Source organism: Taeniopygia guttata, chromosome 27 (genome assembly GCF_048771995.1).
Source record: "Taeniopygia guttata chromosome 27, bTaeGut7.mat, whole genome shotgun sequence".
NCBI classification, from domain to species: Eukaryota; Metazoa; Chordata; class Aves; order Passeriformes; family Estrildidae; genus Taeniopygia; species Taeniopygia guttata.
This window is the reverse complement of record NC_133052.1, coordinates 3,595,362-3,613,213: the sequence shown is the minus strand read 5'-3', so window position 1 is coordinate 3,613,213 and position 17,852 is coordinate 3,595,362. Positions and strand designations below refer to the sequence as shown.

Below are 17,852 nucleotides of genomic sequence, written 5' to 3'. Positions count from 1 at the left end.
TTCTTCCCTGAGAGGAGTCATGGGAAGATGCATCCACCCAGTCAGGTGAGTGGCATCACCTTTGGGGAAGGCTGGTCCAAACAGAGGCAGTGACAGGACAAGAGAGAATGGTTTCCAACTGCCAGAGGGCAGGTCAGATGGGATATTGGGAAGAAAATCTTCCATGTGAGGGTGGGCAGGCCCTGGCACAGGGTGCCCAGAGCAGCTGTGGCTACCCCTGGATCCCTGGCAGTGCCCAAGGCCAGGTTAGAGCAGCCTGGGATAGTGGAAAGTGTCCCTGCCCATGGCAGGGGTGGCACTGGGTGGGCTTTGAGGTCCCTTCCAGCCCAATCCATTGAGGGATTCTGTGACTCCTTCCAGCATCTGCTGCAGGATGATGCTGCACCACAGGCATCACCTCCCTGTGAGGCTGCAGGGCAGCATCTCACCAAAGCCCAGGAGGGATTTCTAAGCTGCCAGGGCATTCTCAGGTGGGTTTTTCAGAGCCTGGCCCACTGAGCAGCTCACCTGGGCGGGCAGCAGGAGGTTTCTGTGCCCTCTGTTGCTCAGGGGTCCCAGAAGCTGTTGGCTCTCGGGGCTGGGGCAGAATTTTAGGCAGGAGAAATTTGCATGACCTAAGGAGGGTTTTCACGGCTCCCAGGGTCTGGCAGACTCTCTCTAATCATCTGAACAAATTCTTTGCCCTGCCAAGCCATGGAGGGTCACCCAGCGAGGCAGAGAATTGCTTCATTCCCAGCTTGGGGTGTAACAGAGCCTCACTCAGGATCTGTGCCAAGAGAGCACTGCCCAGCCAGGGTCACGCCTGTGCCCTCCCTTTGATCCTCTGGCCCTTCCCACTGTGTTTTTGTTTTCCACACCCTGTGGCAGGTCTGAGAGTGGTGTCACTGTGTCCCCATGTCCCCTGTTCCGGTGTCAGCTCTTCTCCATCAGCGAGTTCTGCCTTGGGAGCTGCCAGTGGAGGAGCTCTGGGCTGCCAAGGGGAAGAGGTCAGCTCACTGTGCTGCACACAGGAAGGGAGAGTCATGAGACTGAGAACAGTTTCGCAAAAAGATTGGGTTTCTCTTTTTTTTAACACACTGAAAACCCCATCAGTCACCTCTGTCTGCACCAAAAACCGGAGGTGTGAAAAGCTGAGATCCCGAGGGGCAGCTGTGAAATGGACTGAGGAATGTTCCTTGTCTGGGATGTCACTGGGAAGTGACAATTTGGAAGAGTCCTGATGGAGGGAAGTCACTCCCCATGCAGGTTGTGTGGAGCTGAAGGGTTAATTTGGATTTGGGCCCAGCTCTGCAGCCACCTCAGCCCCAGTGGGGGCAGAGCCCTCAGGCAGCAGGGATGGTTCTTTTCCCAGAGATTATTTCACAGTGGTGGTATCTTATCTTGTCACTGCAAAGGCTCTTTAGAAAACATATAAGGAGCCTCTTGAACTGACGTGACAGCCTTGGAACAAAGAGTTCATCTGGTTTTGGGGGAAACATTTGCTCCACAGATCATTTTTTTTTCTGTCCACAGCTCAATTTCTCAAGTTTTCAGGAGCAGTGTGAACTATTTAACTGTGGTGAGCCTGGAGGAGGATGGAGGCTGATTAGGAACTGGGGTAGGGGGAGATATTTTGCTCAGCTGAAATGACTGCAGCAAAATAAATTAATGCTGAATGCCTGAGCTGTGGATGTTTGATTTGTTAATGGCTTTGGCTTTGTAGGCATCTGGTTGATGTAGCAAATTTCTCAGTGCCATGTGCAGAAATGCTGATTTCTCCCAGCACAGCTTCAAAATATGGAAGTAGAAATAGTGATAATTCTGCCTGCTGAGATGGAGCTGCTGATGGTGAAGCTCCAGCATTTGGTACCTGCAGACAGGACCCAGCACAGCTCAGGATTGTTGTTACTGTCCTTGCCACAGCCCTGGGGAGTGACCAGTGTCCCTCTTGGGCTGGAAACCTTCAGGATATCTCATGCCATGTCATATTCTTAGATAAATGTATCTGTCTGTGGAGGAATTGATACAGGAGCATAAAACCCTGCACATCACCAGGTCCACTTCCTTGCAACCTTGGCAGCAGCTCCAAATCCCTGTGGGATGTTTGTGAAAGGAGTGGGATGAGCCCCGAGCAGGGGTCCAGGGGTGAATCCAGAGGACCAGAGGGTTGTCTGGGATGATGCCCATGCTGTTAGAGATGCAGCAGTGGCACTGCCAGGAGCCACAGCCTTGGCTCTGACCCACATGGAGCAGCAGCTCCAGTGTGGGAAGGGAAGAGGGTCAAAAATGGCATTTCAGGGAAAACTTGCTCTCCCTGCAATCAGAGATAGGAAGGAGGATTAATTCTCTCAATTCTCCTGCAGCTGAGGATGCAAACTGTGCCAGACAGTCATTAAAGGCACTCTCCTGTGCCTGGTGACGTGGCTCTGCTCTCAAGCTCCATCCCAAGCCTGCTGGGGAACTGACCCGTGGTTATTCCACAGACATGGAGGCTCCAGTGGCCTCCCTGCCAGCTCACAGACAGGCACCAGCCCTCCACTGTCCCTCTCCCTTCAGGCTGAACCCTCCTTGCACCTTGCCAAAAGCTGGATGAGATTCTGCTGGGATCATTAAAACAGGGATGTGGATGCAGCCTGTGTGAGCTCAGCTGCCTGCTGAGCACGCTGGCTCTGGGGCAGATCCTGTGGGACTGGCTGTGGTTCCAGGAGGGGCAGCTGCTGACAGACATGTGGGTGTTGTGTCTCCCCGTTGTGTTTGTGGAGCTGTTGTCCTGCAGGAACACCCCAACATGAAAATTAAAATGTGCAAATGCTGAGAGGAGAAGCTCCAGGGAGAGCTCAGAGCCCCTGACAGGACCCAAAGGGGCTCCAGGAGAGCTGGACAGGGACTGGGGACAAGGGATGGAGGGACAGGACTCCCACTGGCAGAGGGCAGGGCTGGATGGGATATTGAGATGGAATTTCTCCCTGGCAGAGTGGGCAGGCCCTGGCACAGGGTGCCCAGAGCAGCTGTGGTGCCCCTGCACCCCTGGCAGTGCCCAAGCCCAGGTTGGACAGGGCTTGGAGCAGCCTGGGACAGTGGAAGGTGTCCCTGCCCATGGTGGGGGTGGCACTGGATGGGCTTTAAGGCCCCTTCCCACCATTCAGTGACACTGGGAATCAGCCTGGCAATGTGCATTTCCCCGCCAACTCTGCATTTCTATAAGTAAGAATCTCTTTGTTTATGCACCTGTTTTTCATGCCAGCTTTGCCACAGGGAAAAGCATTTTTCACATGATCCAACACATTTTTTTCAGCTATTTCTGCAAATCCAGACTCCTCATGGAATGAGACAAAGGAAAAGCAGAAATAGGTCAGGTATTTAAATAAGATGTAGTTGTCTCTCTTCACAGCAAACTGCCTTTTTTCCTGCCTATGTGAATTGTGCTAATGTATCAGGGAATAAAGAGAACAAAGGGAAGCAGAAGTGCCAGCGTTTTCATTCTGGAATTGCAGCTTCAGAGCCCTTTACTTTGCAGAAGTGATACTGAGAGCACGCTGGAACATCTCAGCAAATGCTCCTGAAATAATAACCCTCAAATTGTCTGCTCAACCCCTCTGAATACACAAAATCCACTTAAAACCCTGCCTGTCATTCTGCTGTCACATGAAAAATTGATTTCCCAGCTCTGAGCCTCGTCCTTGGTGCCTTGCAGTGTTGTGAATGCATAATATTAAGGAAATACAAGGAAATTTTAGTGCTCTTAGGAATCATCTGGCTTGAAATGCAGACAACAGGCTGCCCTTGGTCGTTTGAGGTGGATTTGGGTTTCTTAGCTTGGTCTGTGTTCCAGGAGTGCCTGTGGCTGGTGCCACCCTCCTGCCAGGCCGGCTGTCACCTCAGCTCAGGCTGCTCTCACTGCTCTTGCTCCTTGGAGAGGACATCAGGAATCCACAATGAAATTCCCCTTTCTAAATATCTGCACTAATGGCAGGTATGGTTCCTTGACTTTAAAGTTTTGTGACGGAAGGAAAATCTTCCTTACAAAGCTGCCCCAGCCTCGGTTCTCCCCAGGCTTTTTGCTTTCAATTCCAGCTCACCCCGGTGCTCCTCAGCAGAACAGGGGTAATTTTCATCCTGTCTGAAATTTGTTTTGACTCAAAGTGTGTCATTGGGGTGCTGTAATGCTGATCCAGGGGTGATGTCAGTGCTGGTTCGAGCTGGGCTTTCCCTCATGGACAGTTTTACCTGGTGGAGGAAGCAACTTTTCCCTTCATTATAGGACCAGGGACAGCTGCAGCTCAATCATCCTCACTCTTCCTTCGTGCCCTTCCTGAAATCCCCCTCTTCTTCCTTGACCCATCCACCTCCTCATTCCCTGCTGTGGTTACTGCTCCTCTTCTCTTTTCTGCTGTGGAATTCTCAATGACCAACCATCCCCATCCTTTGTGTTGGGAGAGAGGCCAGATTTCCTCAGGACTGTTTAAAAACCAGCATTGTTGGTGTGGATGAGATTCATCAGCCCCACCACCCCCAGAACAGCTGTAACCTGTCCAGACATCATCCCTAGAGCACCATCCCAGAGCAGCCAAGCCCAAGTGCTCTGAGTCACTTCAAGATCTGGATTCTGGTTCCTGAGACCCCTGGGCTCTGCTCGGGGATTTTTCAGTAGCACCAACCTCAGTCCAAGATGCTCCTTGGCTTTCTTCCAGCCTCCTGGTGTGTTTAACCCCTTTTTAAGCCCTGCACATTTGCTGTTTCTCTTCAGGCTTCTCTGAGGGATCAGAGGGAAGCAGCAGCGGGTTCAGAACTAAACCTGGCTGATGATGGAGCAATGAGAGCTGTGCCCTGAGTCACCCTGACTGTGCTGCTTCCCCTTCCTGCCCCTCACCCCCAGCCTGGCCCTTCCCTGCAGGGCTGGGGACGTGTTTTTAGCTGTCCTTGCTTCGGCAGGACGATGGTTTGAAGGGAGCACGGAGCTGCCTGCAGCGTCCCTGCTGCCACATCCTGCCCATCACACGGCTCCCAGGAGGGACAGCAGAAATCCCACGGGTGGAACAATGCCCGTGTCCCAGCGATTCTCCTTCTGGCCGTGCAGAGGGGCGTTTTCAAGAGGAGGGACCTCAGCAAGGCTCCTCACCGGCAGGTTAAAAGCCTGTCATTAATTGAAGGATGATTCAGCTTCCTCAGCCGAAGTGTCGCCGTGTGGATGCTGCGAGAGGAGGAGGAGCAGCAGCCGCCTTCCTCGCTGGCAACACCACCAGCACCCCCTCTCTCACCTCCCATTCCGCAAGAATCCATGGCTGAACAGCCTGGGATGGGCTGGGGGTGGCGGGCAGGATGGCCCTGGAGCCGCGGGGAGGTGCCCGGTGTGTCCCCGCTTTGCCCGGGCAGTGGGACCGTGTCCCTGCCGGGATGGAGGGAGGGAGCTGGAAAAAGCGCTCAGCACAGCGCTGTGTCTGTGTCCCCTGAAGCTTTAGCTAATTCCTCTCTCTTTCCATTAGAAAAGAGAAAAATCTGGGTTTTCAGATCAGCCCTGGGAGCAGAGGCAGGAGCAGCGCAGCCGTTCCGGGCCAGCGGAGGGGAGACGTGTCCGGGCTGGCGGAGCGAGGTCACCCCGGTGCCTCGGTGACACCACGGTGTCACCGTGTCCTGCTCTGTTATTTCTATGGTTTTCCCCCCCTCCACGCAGGCCCCCGAATGAATCCGACTAGCTCAGAGATATGGGGCTGTGAGGGGAGGAATACCTGGAGAGGGAAAAGTATTCAAAAGAGGCTCTTACCCCAGGGGTGTTGGAACAGCTCTCTTTATTCTGTGGTGTCCATGGAGAGCGGGGCAAAAGAGGAAGAGCAGGAAGTTTCAGGGGTCTATATAGGTTTTGGACAGGGTGGGCTCTCCTGGCTCCCCACCAACCCCATTCAGGTTGCTATAGCATCACCCTTCCAGCACCCCTCATCACCCCACAGCCAGCACACACGGCTGGCACACGCTGCCCGTGCCCCTGCATGTTCCCAGGGTGGCAGAGCCCTCCCAGCACATTCCCAGCTCCAGCTCTAACGAGCTCAGCAGGGATGTGCACGGAATATAAGGCAGATGAGCTGTTTGCCCCATCTCTGCACGGGGGCACAGCCACCCATGAGCTGGCTGGGATGTGACAACCCTGCCTCCATCCCCTCTGCCCAGCCACAGCCCTGCTGCTGTTGTGCCCGTGGCTTCCAGCCCCTGGAGCCAGGCAAGCCCAGCTGGTGACTTCACCGTGGCAAATTGTCCTCTCTTATCCCAGCTGCTTCCTGGCAGTTTCACTGGCACAAATCAATCAATCAACAATGAGAAAAAAAGAGAATTTCAAAAGTGTCCGTGCTATTTGTTTTCCTGTCGTGATTTTGGGTGATCTCTGGGAAGTTCAGTGGCTGCTTCCCCCTTGTTGTGGCTTCAGACCTCTGCCAGGCTCTAAAAATATCTATTTAATTCACAGTCCTGCAGTGGGAAAAGCAGAGCTGCTCATCCCTCGGGATGGCTGCAGGTTTTCTGTGTACCAAAGCGAGAGCACAGCTTCTCTGTGCTGTTGTTCTCCAGTGGAAAGCCTCCATCAGCTGTTCCAACCACTCCTTGCTACTCCAAAGTCATTGCCACTTGTAAATCTGAGTGGAAAACAGATGAATAATCTCACACCTTTGTCCTCTGCATCAACCCCCTGTACCTCACAGTCTTGCAGATGTTGAACAAACACATCCCAGATGCCTGAAAAGTGCTGGATTCCCTTCAAAGTATTTTTGGGGGGGAATTTCTACCTTCCTTAAACTTCAGCTGGCAGAATTTGATCAGCAGCTGCTGAACAGGCCGGGAACATCCTTTGAGGGGGGACTTTGCAAATGTGCCCCAGTAAATGTGGGGCTGGTGAATTCATCCCCCCAGCTGGGCCGTGGCGAGGACCAGCACTGGGAAGGGAATACAAGGAAAGATTTCTGCTGTTTCTCAGCCTGCCCAGGAGTTGAATCCCTGATGTCCCAAACAGGAGGCAGCTCTGCGTTCATCCTCCTAAGTGCTCTTATTTTATTTATGTGCTGGTGCATTTCTAATGCCAGGCTCTTGGCATCACCCCCATGTGCTGCTTTCCTCTGCTCCAGCCAAGCACTTGGAATCATATTTTTGGCATGGTGGTTTTTAGAAAATATGTAACACTCCAGCATCTTGCGGCCACGGTAGAGCCGGATGAGCTCTGACTCCCCAAAGCTCTGCCAGGCTCAGAATAGCTCTGGGATGTGACTTCATTGGAGGCTGCAGGAGAAGCTGCAGCTCATCCCTGGTGCTGGGCTGGGACGTGTCCCCACCATCCTCCCTGCTGGCACTGGGAGCCACGTGGCCTGGTCCAACTCTCCCCAGCCTTTTCCTTCCCTTCAAAAATTCAAATTACATTGAATTCTGAGTGCATTTAATTCACAGACTCCTTTCACAGTTTGGATTGGAAGGGACCTTAAACATCATTGAATCCAACCCCCATTCCTGTGGTATGACAGGGATCAGGGAAGGAGCACTCTGTGGATTTTAGAGTTCCCTCCAGGGGGGCATGTGGCAGGTTGGGGGCCTCTGCCAGGACGTTCCATCCATCATCCATCAACCCTGGCTGCCATTGGCGCTGGGATCTGCCTCCACCTCATGAGATTGGAAATTTTTCATTTTGCCTGCTGGAGGAAATGAAATATTTAACATGCTATTTGTGCCTTTTTTACTGTTTTTAAAGCTCCTTCATTACTGCAGGTTCCCAGGTTGAGTGAGCCTGTGTTTTTCCTCCACAAAACCCTTGACCAGCTTTAGGGAATGCTCATGGGGGATAAAAGGCATCAGGCACTGGGAGCTGGTGGCACAAGGGGTGGGAAAACCTGAGACTTCTCTCTTTGAACCACAAAGATGAATTCCCAGCTCCCACAGGAGCAGAACTGAGGGAGCCCAGAGCCTCCTGTGCTGGGTGGGCAGGGAAGGGGGAAATTCAGACATGGAATGGTTTGGGTTGGGAGGGACCTTGGGCAGACCAGGCTGCTCCAAGCCCTGTCCAGCCTGGTCTAGGATGAATTAATAGTCCCAGAGGGGTGACGAGGCCCAGGCCTGGTTTTAGCTGAGCTCAGGGCCCCCCTCCCACCCCAAAGCCCACCACGAGCAGCCCAGGCCAGCGTTGGCTCAGGCCTGGGTGGGGGTTCAGCAGTGAGGGTTGGCCCTGGCTCAGCAGGAGGATGGAGCTTGGTGGGCTTTGATCCCTCTCTTGGATGTTCCATGATAGGAACAGGGACATTCCCGGTGTGTTTCCACTCATTCCAGGCTGGAGGAAGGGACACACCATGCAGTGACACACAAAGTGATGTCTCAAGCCACTTTTGGGGCTTTCCCACCATAAAATACTGCTTTGGGGTGCAGCCCCATGCTGGGACCTGCTCCTTGGAGCCGCCCTGGGGCTGTTTGGGTGTTTCACAGCAGCCCTGGGAAGGGCAGGGCAGGAGCAGCCCCTGCCCTGTCACCTCAGGACCCCCTGCCCAGGAGCACCTAAACCAAAGGGCTTTGCTGGAAAAGACAGAAATATTTCCCAGCTCACTGGCATTCCCAGCCCTCCCTGGCTCCTGGGGAGGGATGCACAGACACCCCAGATCCTAAATCAGGGAGGAAGGAAGTGAAGCTCCCCGGCTGCTCCGGGACCTCCCAGCCTCGGGATCAATGGGAATAAATGCACTTCAGGAATGAGAGACCCAAATATTTAATGGACTGGGTTTGCATGTCAGCCAGAGGGGAAGGAATACACCTGGATGTGCTGCAGACACGTCATGGAAAAGGCCCAGCAGTGTTGTGGCAGCTGCTGCTGTCTCAGGAAAGTGGCTTTAATGGCTCAGACACGACTCGAAGGGACCATCTTGGTGCAGCTGGCTTGGCTCTGCCTTGCCCTGTGCCATGGGACACGTGTGGCACTTTGCACTGGGAAGACACACATATTAACAATTCTGGTTGCTCATTAAAAGGGCAAAAGCAGCGTTGTTGTCACAGCTCAGCAGCGTGATGATGAAATATGTCACCCAGCAGTTCCCAAAGCCAGGCTGTGCTTTGCTCTGGTAACTCAATGGGCAAGGCCGAGCCAGAAAGGCTTGAAAGCCACTTCTCAAGTGGAGGGGTTGAGTTCTCAGGGCACAGTTTAGGCTGGTGCTTCTCCTGCACATTAAAAAATTCTTTCTGAAAAGGCATTTCTCTCAGCCACCAAGGTGATTTGCCTGAGCAGACCATGAGGCACAAAAGAAATACAGTGTAAATATTTGCTGGTTTTGGAGATGGAAAAAAAAATTCAGTGTCTCAAGTGTTGCTTGACTATAGATAATTGTGAAAAATCACTCACCTGGCAGCTGTGTTCAGCTCAGTGACCTTTCCCAGCATCAAAATGCCTGGAGCAGTTGCTCTGACCTTTGACTATGGAAATTTTCCTTTTGATCCTGACTTGAGATCTCCTTGATTCGTGTCTGACTTTCTTTGTAGTCTCTTTTCCATGGCTTTGATCCATCTTAATGTCTGATCTCTGGCAAGGCCACCTGGCTCTGAGGAGCTCGACAAGGCCAGAGCTCCGAAAAGCCGGTGACGCTCGAGAGAAACATCCTGTGAGCCCTGAGAGGCTTTCACAAGGCAGGTTTTGCAAAGCCCTTGTGGTTTCAGATGTTTTCATCTCCCTCATGGCACGTGTGAGTCACAGACTGCCCGTGTGTGTGTCTGTGTGTGTGTGTGCATCCCCTGCCTCCTCCAAAGAGGAGAGATCTGCACCCAAAAAGGGCTCCTGGGTGGTGTTCTCCTCTCCTCAGGAAGCTGTGGGTGAAGGGAGCTGCCTGCTCTGCCTTTGGGGCTGTCCTGAATAGGGGTGGATGTGCAGAAGGGTCCTCAATACAGCCCAGAAGCCAAGTCAAGAGGGAAGGAGGATGTTAAGTTGTTTCTGGATCACGCAGGACAGTAAATCATTGCTTTTAACCTTTTACAAGAGCGAGGGTGTTCTAACAAGACCTGGATGGGGAAGGTGTTTTCTCCCTCTGAGAAGGATGGAGAGTGCCAAGGAGTGCTGTCAAAATCATCTGAGTCTTACATAGGGAAATTGATGCTCTGAGTGTGTAAATCTCTTCTGGCAGTGGGATCTGGTGCTTTGGAGCTGCCACACTTGAGATGTGACTGCCCTGGGAGAGGCAGAGCTGAGGTGTCAGAGCTGCAGCTCTGGAATGAAATATCCACCCAGGATTATTGACATGTGTCCCTTTGTGTCCTGGCGCCCTGGGGACAGTGGCTTTGGGGATTATTGTCACATTAATAGTGTCAGTCCTTCCCATGGAGACTGGCAGCCCTTCCTGGGAGCAGCTCCCACATGCTGGGTGGTACAGGGAGGACACAAAGGGCACACGAGGTCTCAGTGCAGGTTTTGCTCCTGTACCCCTTGGGAATCCAGCTATTCCTATTTTTCTCTGTTGAAGCTGTTGTGGGAATAATTTTCTCAGTAAGTTTTCCTTTGAGCCCATTACCCTCAGTATCATTGTCCTGCAAGCTGCAGAAACCCACAAGTGCTCGGGTGAGATATCCCCTGATCCCTGCCCTGCCAGCCACCCAGCCTGGGCCCTAAACCCTCTTGAGAGAGCACTTATCTGTCCCCAAATGACACTTGTTGTAACTCAGATATGTCCTTGTTTATTACCCATCTTATATCTGGTGGCTTTTTAGACCCTGTTCAAGAAATTCCTCCCTGTGAGGGTGGGGAGGCCCTGGCACAGGTTATTCCATGGATCTCCATCCCTGGCAGTGCCCAAGGCCAGGTTGGACAGGGCTTGGAGCAGCCTGGGACAGTGGAAGTTTTCCCTGCCCATCACTGGATGTGGTTGAAACTTGATGGTCTGGAAGGTTCCTTCCAACCCAAAGCATTCCATGATTTTATGGCTCCGTGATTGTCACCTCTCTGCCACCACAGCCTGGAGTCCTCCCCAGCAGTGACACCACACATAGCCTGGAGAGCTGATCTAACCTTCTCTGAAATTTTCAGTATCCTTGTTTGTCTCCTTGGCTCTTGTTAGGAAGCAGAGCCTTAAAAATTGCCTTTTTTTAGACCTCTTGAGTTTCTCTCTCCCTGCTTCCTGTGTTTTTTCTTCATGCAGAATATAGATGCTGCTTTTCTGGGCTCTTTTCTGCAGCCTCCCTTCATCTGGGAGCCTTTTTAATGTTTTTTTCATGGCTGAACCCTCTCAAAGGCTGCAGCCAGGATCCAGGTGAGGCTGCAGCGCTGACTTCCATAAGGTGTTACCACGATGGGAGGTTCTCCATCCTGCCCCTCACCATCCTCACACCTTGTGTGCAGCTGCAGGCTTCCTTGAGCCAGAGAATCACAGAATATCCTGAGCTGGAAGCCAACCAGGTAGCCCACAGTGCTCCTGCCTTTCCAGAAAGAGGCCTTGGTCTAAATTCTGGAAAGGTTTGATGGTTTAAAGCAATCCCCTTTGGAATCCATCCCAGTGGGTTCATTGCTGCTGAGCCCTCATTTCACACTTGGTTGCACACTTGGTTGAAATCCCTCTGGTTTGTTGTCATGAAAATCAGGCAATTACTGTGCTGGCTTTGCCATCTCTACCCAAATTCTGCTTCTGAAAAGAGCTTATTTCCCACTCTGTCCATGGGACAGCACCTCATTTAAAAATCCTGGGAAAGCTCCACAAATCCCTGTTCCATTGGAGCCCTGTCAGGGATGGGGCTGCAGCTCTGGAGCTCCCCATCCCTGGCTGCTGCTGCTGTCCCTGGGATGTTCCCAGCTCCCCATCCTGCTGTGCTCCCAGTGGGGAATATCTCATCAATGAGTCTTTGCAGTGTTCTCATGCCTGTAGATCCTTCCAGGGCATTCCAGGTCATCTGGGCTTGTTCTTAAGCATGGAATCATGGAATGGTTGGGGCTGGAAAGGACCTTAAAGCCTGTCCAGTGCCACCCCTGCCATGGCAGGAACACCTTCCACTGTCCCAGGCTGCTCCAAGCCCATCCAACCTGGTATCTCCTGTATTTACACTTATTTAACAATACATTTATTAAACTTCTCAGCCATTACACCGCTTGTCCTCACCAAAACTCCCTCTGATCTCTCTGCTCTCCTTCCCTTCCCCGTTTCCCTCCCACCCTGTGTTGGTGCTGTGGATGTTTCTGTGCTCTGTGCAGCACTGGCAGATGTCTGTGGCCATTTCTGCGCCACTTGCCTTGTGTTTCCCCCGAGGTCCTGGATTAAATGCTCAGTCAAAACTCTCGTATTTCATGGGCCAGTGATCTGCTTCCACTCAAAGTCCTCCTGTCTCTGCCTGTTTCCCTTTTGCCAGCGTTCCCCCAGTGTCTGCTCAGCTCCTGCGGTGTCTCAGGGGCTGCTCTGGCTCTGGGATGTGTCCTCCACACACAGACCCTGCTCATGTGGGGCTCCCACCCCAGCCTTGAGCTCCTCCAGGAGAGCGAGGGGAGCTGGGGGAGGCCCTTTGGGTGCTGGGATGGGCTGGGGAGGGTGGAGGAGAAGTGCCCCAGTCCTGCAGGTTCACTGAGCTGGGATCAGCAGCTGTGGCTGGTACTGCCGAGCTGTCAGGAGAGGCTGTTTCCACCCAAAAATACTCCCTGTGTTGTATGAAGACATGAGTTTGTAGAAAGCAGCAGCACCTTGGTGTTTATTGTGAACAGAAATTGCTCTGTGGTTCATCACACGCAGACATTTCCCTGTGGCTCCCTGGCAGGATGGGAGCAGTGCTGGGTGGGTCCTGACTTGTCCCAGAATCTCTTTTCCCTGTCCCATTCTGCCACAGCCTCACGGGGGCTGGGTTCCTTCAATCCTGGCCACCCCTGCCATGGCAGGGACACCTCCCACTGTCCCAGGCTGCTCCAAGCCCTGTCCAGCCTGGCCTTGGGCACTGCCAGGGCTCCAGGGGCACCACAGCTGCTCTGGGCACCCTGTGCCAGGGACTCCCACCCTCACAAGGAGAAATTCCTTCCCAATATCCCACCCATCCCTGCCCTCTGGCAGTGGGAGCCATTCCCTGTGTCCTGTCCAAGTCCCCAGGAGGTGGTGGGACAGGTTTATGCCATGAAAACTCCTTTTTCAGCTGAAGTCTGATTGAAGTGGGACTTGTCTCTGCCTTTGCTGCCATCAGGGTCCTGCTGAGCACCACTGATCTCCAAAGGGTATTTCTGTTGTGTGCTGCCCTTTGTTGTAACCCAGGATTGTTCTGGTCCATCTCCATCTCAGCCCTTCTTTGGGATCTGAATTCAGCAGGAGCTCGGGGAAGCAGCGAGGCTGGAAGGTCTCAGCTCGCTTCTCCAGCTGCTGCAGCAGCTGTTCCCTCCCTTGGGGCCCACAAGCAAACCTGGGCACCCCAGGGCTGTGCCACTGCTGCTCCAGGGACCAGGCTGCCCTGCCTGGTGGGCTGGAAACCAGAGGGGAATGTCCTCCCCTCTCCCTGGCTGGCCTCAGACCAAGCTCTGGAGCAGTGGCCAAGCTGCCAGCAGGTGCTGGTGGCAGGGCTGGTGGCATGGGGTGCCCAGCAGGACACCAAGGAGGGGTTTGTCATCCCTGTGCACTCACAGATCCCTGGGGATCGCTCCAGCCAGGAGCTGCACTGCTCCCCCAGCAAAAGCTGAACCCTCACAGGAGGAAAAGCAGCACATGATGAGTGAAGGAGATTTGGCAAGGTGGGATCTGGGAATGAGAGAGGGGGAGGGAAGCCTTGATTCAATGGAATTGTGACACATGGCAAAGATCAGAGCATCTTCTCTGGATCCCTCCGTGCCAGGACAGCATTAGCTTCAGTCAGACCTGTGTTCAGGAGCTGAGACCCAGACTGATGCAGCTTCCTGCAGGTCCCACAGGGCATCCAGGGTCTTTGGATTCCCAGGCCCAGGTCCTGCTTGTGGTCAAAATTCAGGTTATTGATGTTCTTCTCCCAGAGCCTGGTCACCTAGAACTTGCTGTGGGAGAGGAGAAGTCCTTCACCCCTATCCCTGTTAGGGACACCTGATGCTGGAGCTTTTCCCAAGGAGCAGAGATCTCTGAGAGGCTTCTCTGGGTCTGCAGCTCATTCCACTAAGACACGGCAAAAATAGCAACCTAAGCTGGGATTGCAGCCTCAGCTCACCCAGGCAGGAGTAAATAACATTAAATACCTGTAATAACATTAAATAAACGAGGGCTTTGTGTGCTGGGCCCTGCCAGCCCCTCAAACCCACCAAGCATTGTCATGGAAGTGGTGAAAATCTGTATTTGGGGAAACTGCATAAAAATGCAGCTGAAGGGATGTGACATGACCTGAACTGTTAATGGAAACAGAGTAAAAACTGCACAAAGGACTTGGGCTGTGACAGTGGAAATGCTGGAATGGCTCAGACAAGGCAGGACCTGGGGTCTGGGAGCCAAACACGGGGAATGGGATCCCAGCACATCCCCCGGGGGTGTTTGGAGCATACAGAGAAGCAGCAGAGTCAATATCACAATTCTAAATCATTCAGCATTATACTAAAAATGCTGGAAATACGGGAGAGAATTTCCAAAGGCCAAGTCCCTGGGTAGCTCTTCCCACTGCTGGTGGCCCATGGGGATGGATCTGCTGCAGGATTTTCCTGTGGATCCCTTTCCTGGGCTTGGTCCCAGCTCCATCCCAGCCCCTGGAGCAGCCAGGCCATCAGTGGGGCCGTGGCACTGCTGGTTTCTTCCCTGTCCTCATGGAAAGGGCTGGTCAGCGCTGGCACAGCTGCCCAGGGCACGTGGATGTGGCACTTGGGGACGTGGGTCAGTGGTGGCCTCGGCAGTGCTGGGGGAACAGCTGGACTTGAGGATCCCAGAGCATTTTCCAAACCTGGATGATTCCATGATTTATGATTTCTCTGCTTATGGCACAAGGATCATTATTTGGGATTTAGAGCAGGGACCTTTATAGCATTTAGCAAAGAGGGACATTCTTGTCAGTCATCCTGGCCCTGCTGTCCTCATGTCCCCACTGGCAGTGACCCCAACAGCCACAGCCAAACCAAAGTGGGGGGCAGAAAGTCCTGATTCACTCGTGGGAATCATGTTTAGTGCCAAAACTGGGTTAGGGGGTTCAAAAGCTGCAGGGACAGTTTTATCCCAGCCAGTTTGGTCTGTCTGTCTGAGAGGGAATTGGGCACAGCCACCACCCCACGTGTGGTTCCTTCCACTGTTCCAGGCCGTGTTTCAGTCTCTGAGCTCAGCCCAGGGATGTCCCTGTCCCTGCTGCAGGCACAGAGCTGGAAGGGGTCACTGTAGGGTCATTCAGGGGGCAGTGGCCGAGCTGGCAGCAGCCCCTGGGCCCTTTGACCTGCTCTGTGCTCTGCCCATGGAGCTGAGTCCTCCCACCGGCACCAATCCCAGTCCCAGAGTGGGAGGCTTCACAAGCTGGGCTTAAAGCTCAGGCCTGGCTTAACACAGAGTTTTGGGATGGCTGTGAGATGTGCCTGACCTGAAAATGCCTGTCCCACCCCATCCCATCCCATTATCCCATCCCACCCCATCCCATCCCATCCCATTATCCCATTATCCCATTATCCCACCCACCCCTCCTGAGCCGTGTCCCTTCCCCGCAGGGAGAAGCGCACCCTGCACGTCGCAGTCACCAACCCGGTGCAGTGCAGCCTGCACGGCAGGAAATGCACCGTGTCCGTGGAGACCAAGATCAACCAACCCCAACCGGATTTCACCAAGCACCGCTCCGGCTTCGTCCTCTGCGTGCCGGGCAATTAACGGGCAATTAACGGCCCCTCTCGCCCTCCCCGCCCGGGACTCGGGAGATGCTCAGCAGCGACTTGCCAGGTGCCTAACGCAGCCTCTGAAGGTCATCGTTTGGAAAACCCGAATTCCGGGGGTTTAGAAAAGCCAAATTCACATGGAATGAAGACCTAAAATACCCGGTGACCTGTTCTCCATATTACAAGCCAGACTGGAATATCAGGAGAGTGCTTCCTTTGGAATTAGTCTGAAAAAAAGAGTTTCTAGGTACTTCCACGCTTTCTTCCCTCTCCCACAATCTCCAGTTTTCCCTTCCATGTTCCTTTCCCGTGTGTCAGTTTTTGCAGTATGATTCAGCCTCCAGGGGAGGAACCAAAGACACCCAGCTCAGGTGTCAGGTTCTGTAGGGCCCAATCCCCACGGAACCAGAGTCAGGCTGGGAAGGGAGGGCTGCCTTCCACACCCCACACTCCCCCAGCCCCTCCAGGCACAGGGAGACACCTCCAGACCTGCTGCTTTCCCTCGGGAATTTATCAACCCATCGAGGCACCTTGGCTGGACAGGGGACTTCCCAGTGCAGGGCCTGGTTTTGTTAATCCTGCGTTGCTTTTTGCCTTAATTACCCCCTCCAAGGGCCTGAAGCCGGTGGGTTCCCTCTGGGACCATGTGGCCTTGCTGAATTTTTAGATGATCCGTGTGGCTTCGTGTCTGTGCCAGCACTGGGGTTAGGAAGGGCTAAAGGGACCCAGGGCAGGGTGAGCCCAGGAACAGGGGGAGCTTTGGGGGGCCAAGCTTTGCACTATCCAACATGAACCTGGCACAGCCCCAGCTGCCAGCGCCAGGCTCCTCCCTCCAAAGAGTTTTCCTGGCTCTTCCCAGCATGGGGCTGGGGGTGTCGGGCTCGTCCTGCCCAGCCCAGATAACCCCGAGCTCTGCCTTGATGGAGGGACATGGATCTCCTCAGTGGTTTATTCCCACTGTGCTGGGCACTGCTGTGGTTCCCGAGCAGCCCAGGCTGTTGGGATTGTTCATTGGGATTGTCCTGGCACTGCTGGTCAGGTCAGGATTCCCAGCCCTGGAAGTGGGGGAGCTGCGTGGGGACCCCACCTCGGGGTCCCAGCCCAGCCAGCAAATGGGGAGCACTGGTTAGATGGAGCATTTTGGGAATCAGAGAGCCTGGAAGAGGCTCCTCACTCACAGGAGGTTTCCTGAAACCGTGCCGGGACATGGGGCAGGGGGACAGGGCGCTGCAGTCTTGGTGCCCCACTGCCACCCCCGGGACAGGGAGGGACTGGGATGAACTGGGACAATCCCATGCACGGGGAGGCCCCATGCCAGACCTCTCCCGTTCCCATTGTCCCTGAACCAGCCCCGGGAGCAGCCCAGCACCCCCAGCCCCCCATGCCCCTCTGGGGTGTCTGGAGGGTCCCCTCGGGCCGGGAGGTGACACGGCAGCCCCGACCCCGCCAGGCTCACCCAGGGACCTCCAGGGACCTCCAGGGCTCCTTCCACCCCACCTCAGCTCCTCTGAGGAGCAGCAGCGATGCCAAAGCCACAGGACACTCCTGCCCTGCCCGGGGAACTCCGGGCGTTGCTGTGCCTTGGATTTGCACCCCTGGGTGCAAACATCCCCCAGCCCGGGTGGGTGCTGGGGTGGGATCAGCACTTTTGTACCCTCGTCCCTCCGAAAAAATGCTCGGATGGAATTGGGGTGGACAGCAACAAAATGCAGGCTTGGGAAATTTCTCCTACCATGAGATGGCAATATTGTGTGTGATGAGATGTGTCTTATAAAATGTATTATCTGTTCCTGCTCTGGTTTTATATATATATAAATATATATATAAATATATAAAAATATATATATTCCTGGTTTTCCCATAAATTAACTATTTCTAAATTGAAACTTGGATTCTCAGCCGGGGGCAATAATGCAATGAACCCTTTTTTTTTTTTTTTTTTTTTTTTTTTTAAATCGCTGATATTTTATGCGTAAAAGAACATAAAAAACCTACTATAATGGACCTGGATTTTGTTTACATAATTCACTGTAATAAATAATAAAAGAAAGCAATTAGTTGCATCCCACCATGGTGCTGCCCGTTCCTGTTAGCGCGGGGGGAGATGATGCCCAGAGGGAGCGGTGTC

The 17,852-nt window shown here is 53.6% G+C and overlaps 1 protein-coding gene across 1 annotated transcript in view; it reads left to right on the top strand.

The window, feature by feature from the left end:
- The window catches only part of MYO1D (myosin ID), a 141,697-nt gene extending 123,905 nt beyond the window's left edge, over positions 1 to 17,792 (top strand). Inside the window, exon 22 of the mRNA XM_030255914.4 lies at positions 15,563 to 17,792. Coding sequence (XP_030111774.4) covers positions 15,563 to 15,719 — 157 coding nt within the window. The 3' untranslated portion in view covers positions 15,720 to 17,792. The remainder of the gene's footprint in view (positions 1 to 15,562) is intronic.
- The last annotated feature ends 60 nt before the right edge of the window (positions 17,793 to 17,852 follow it).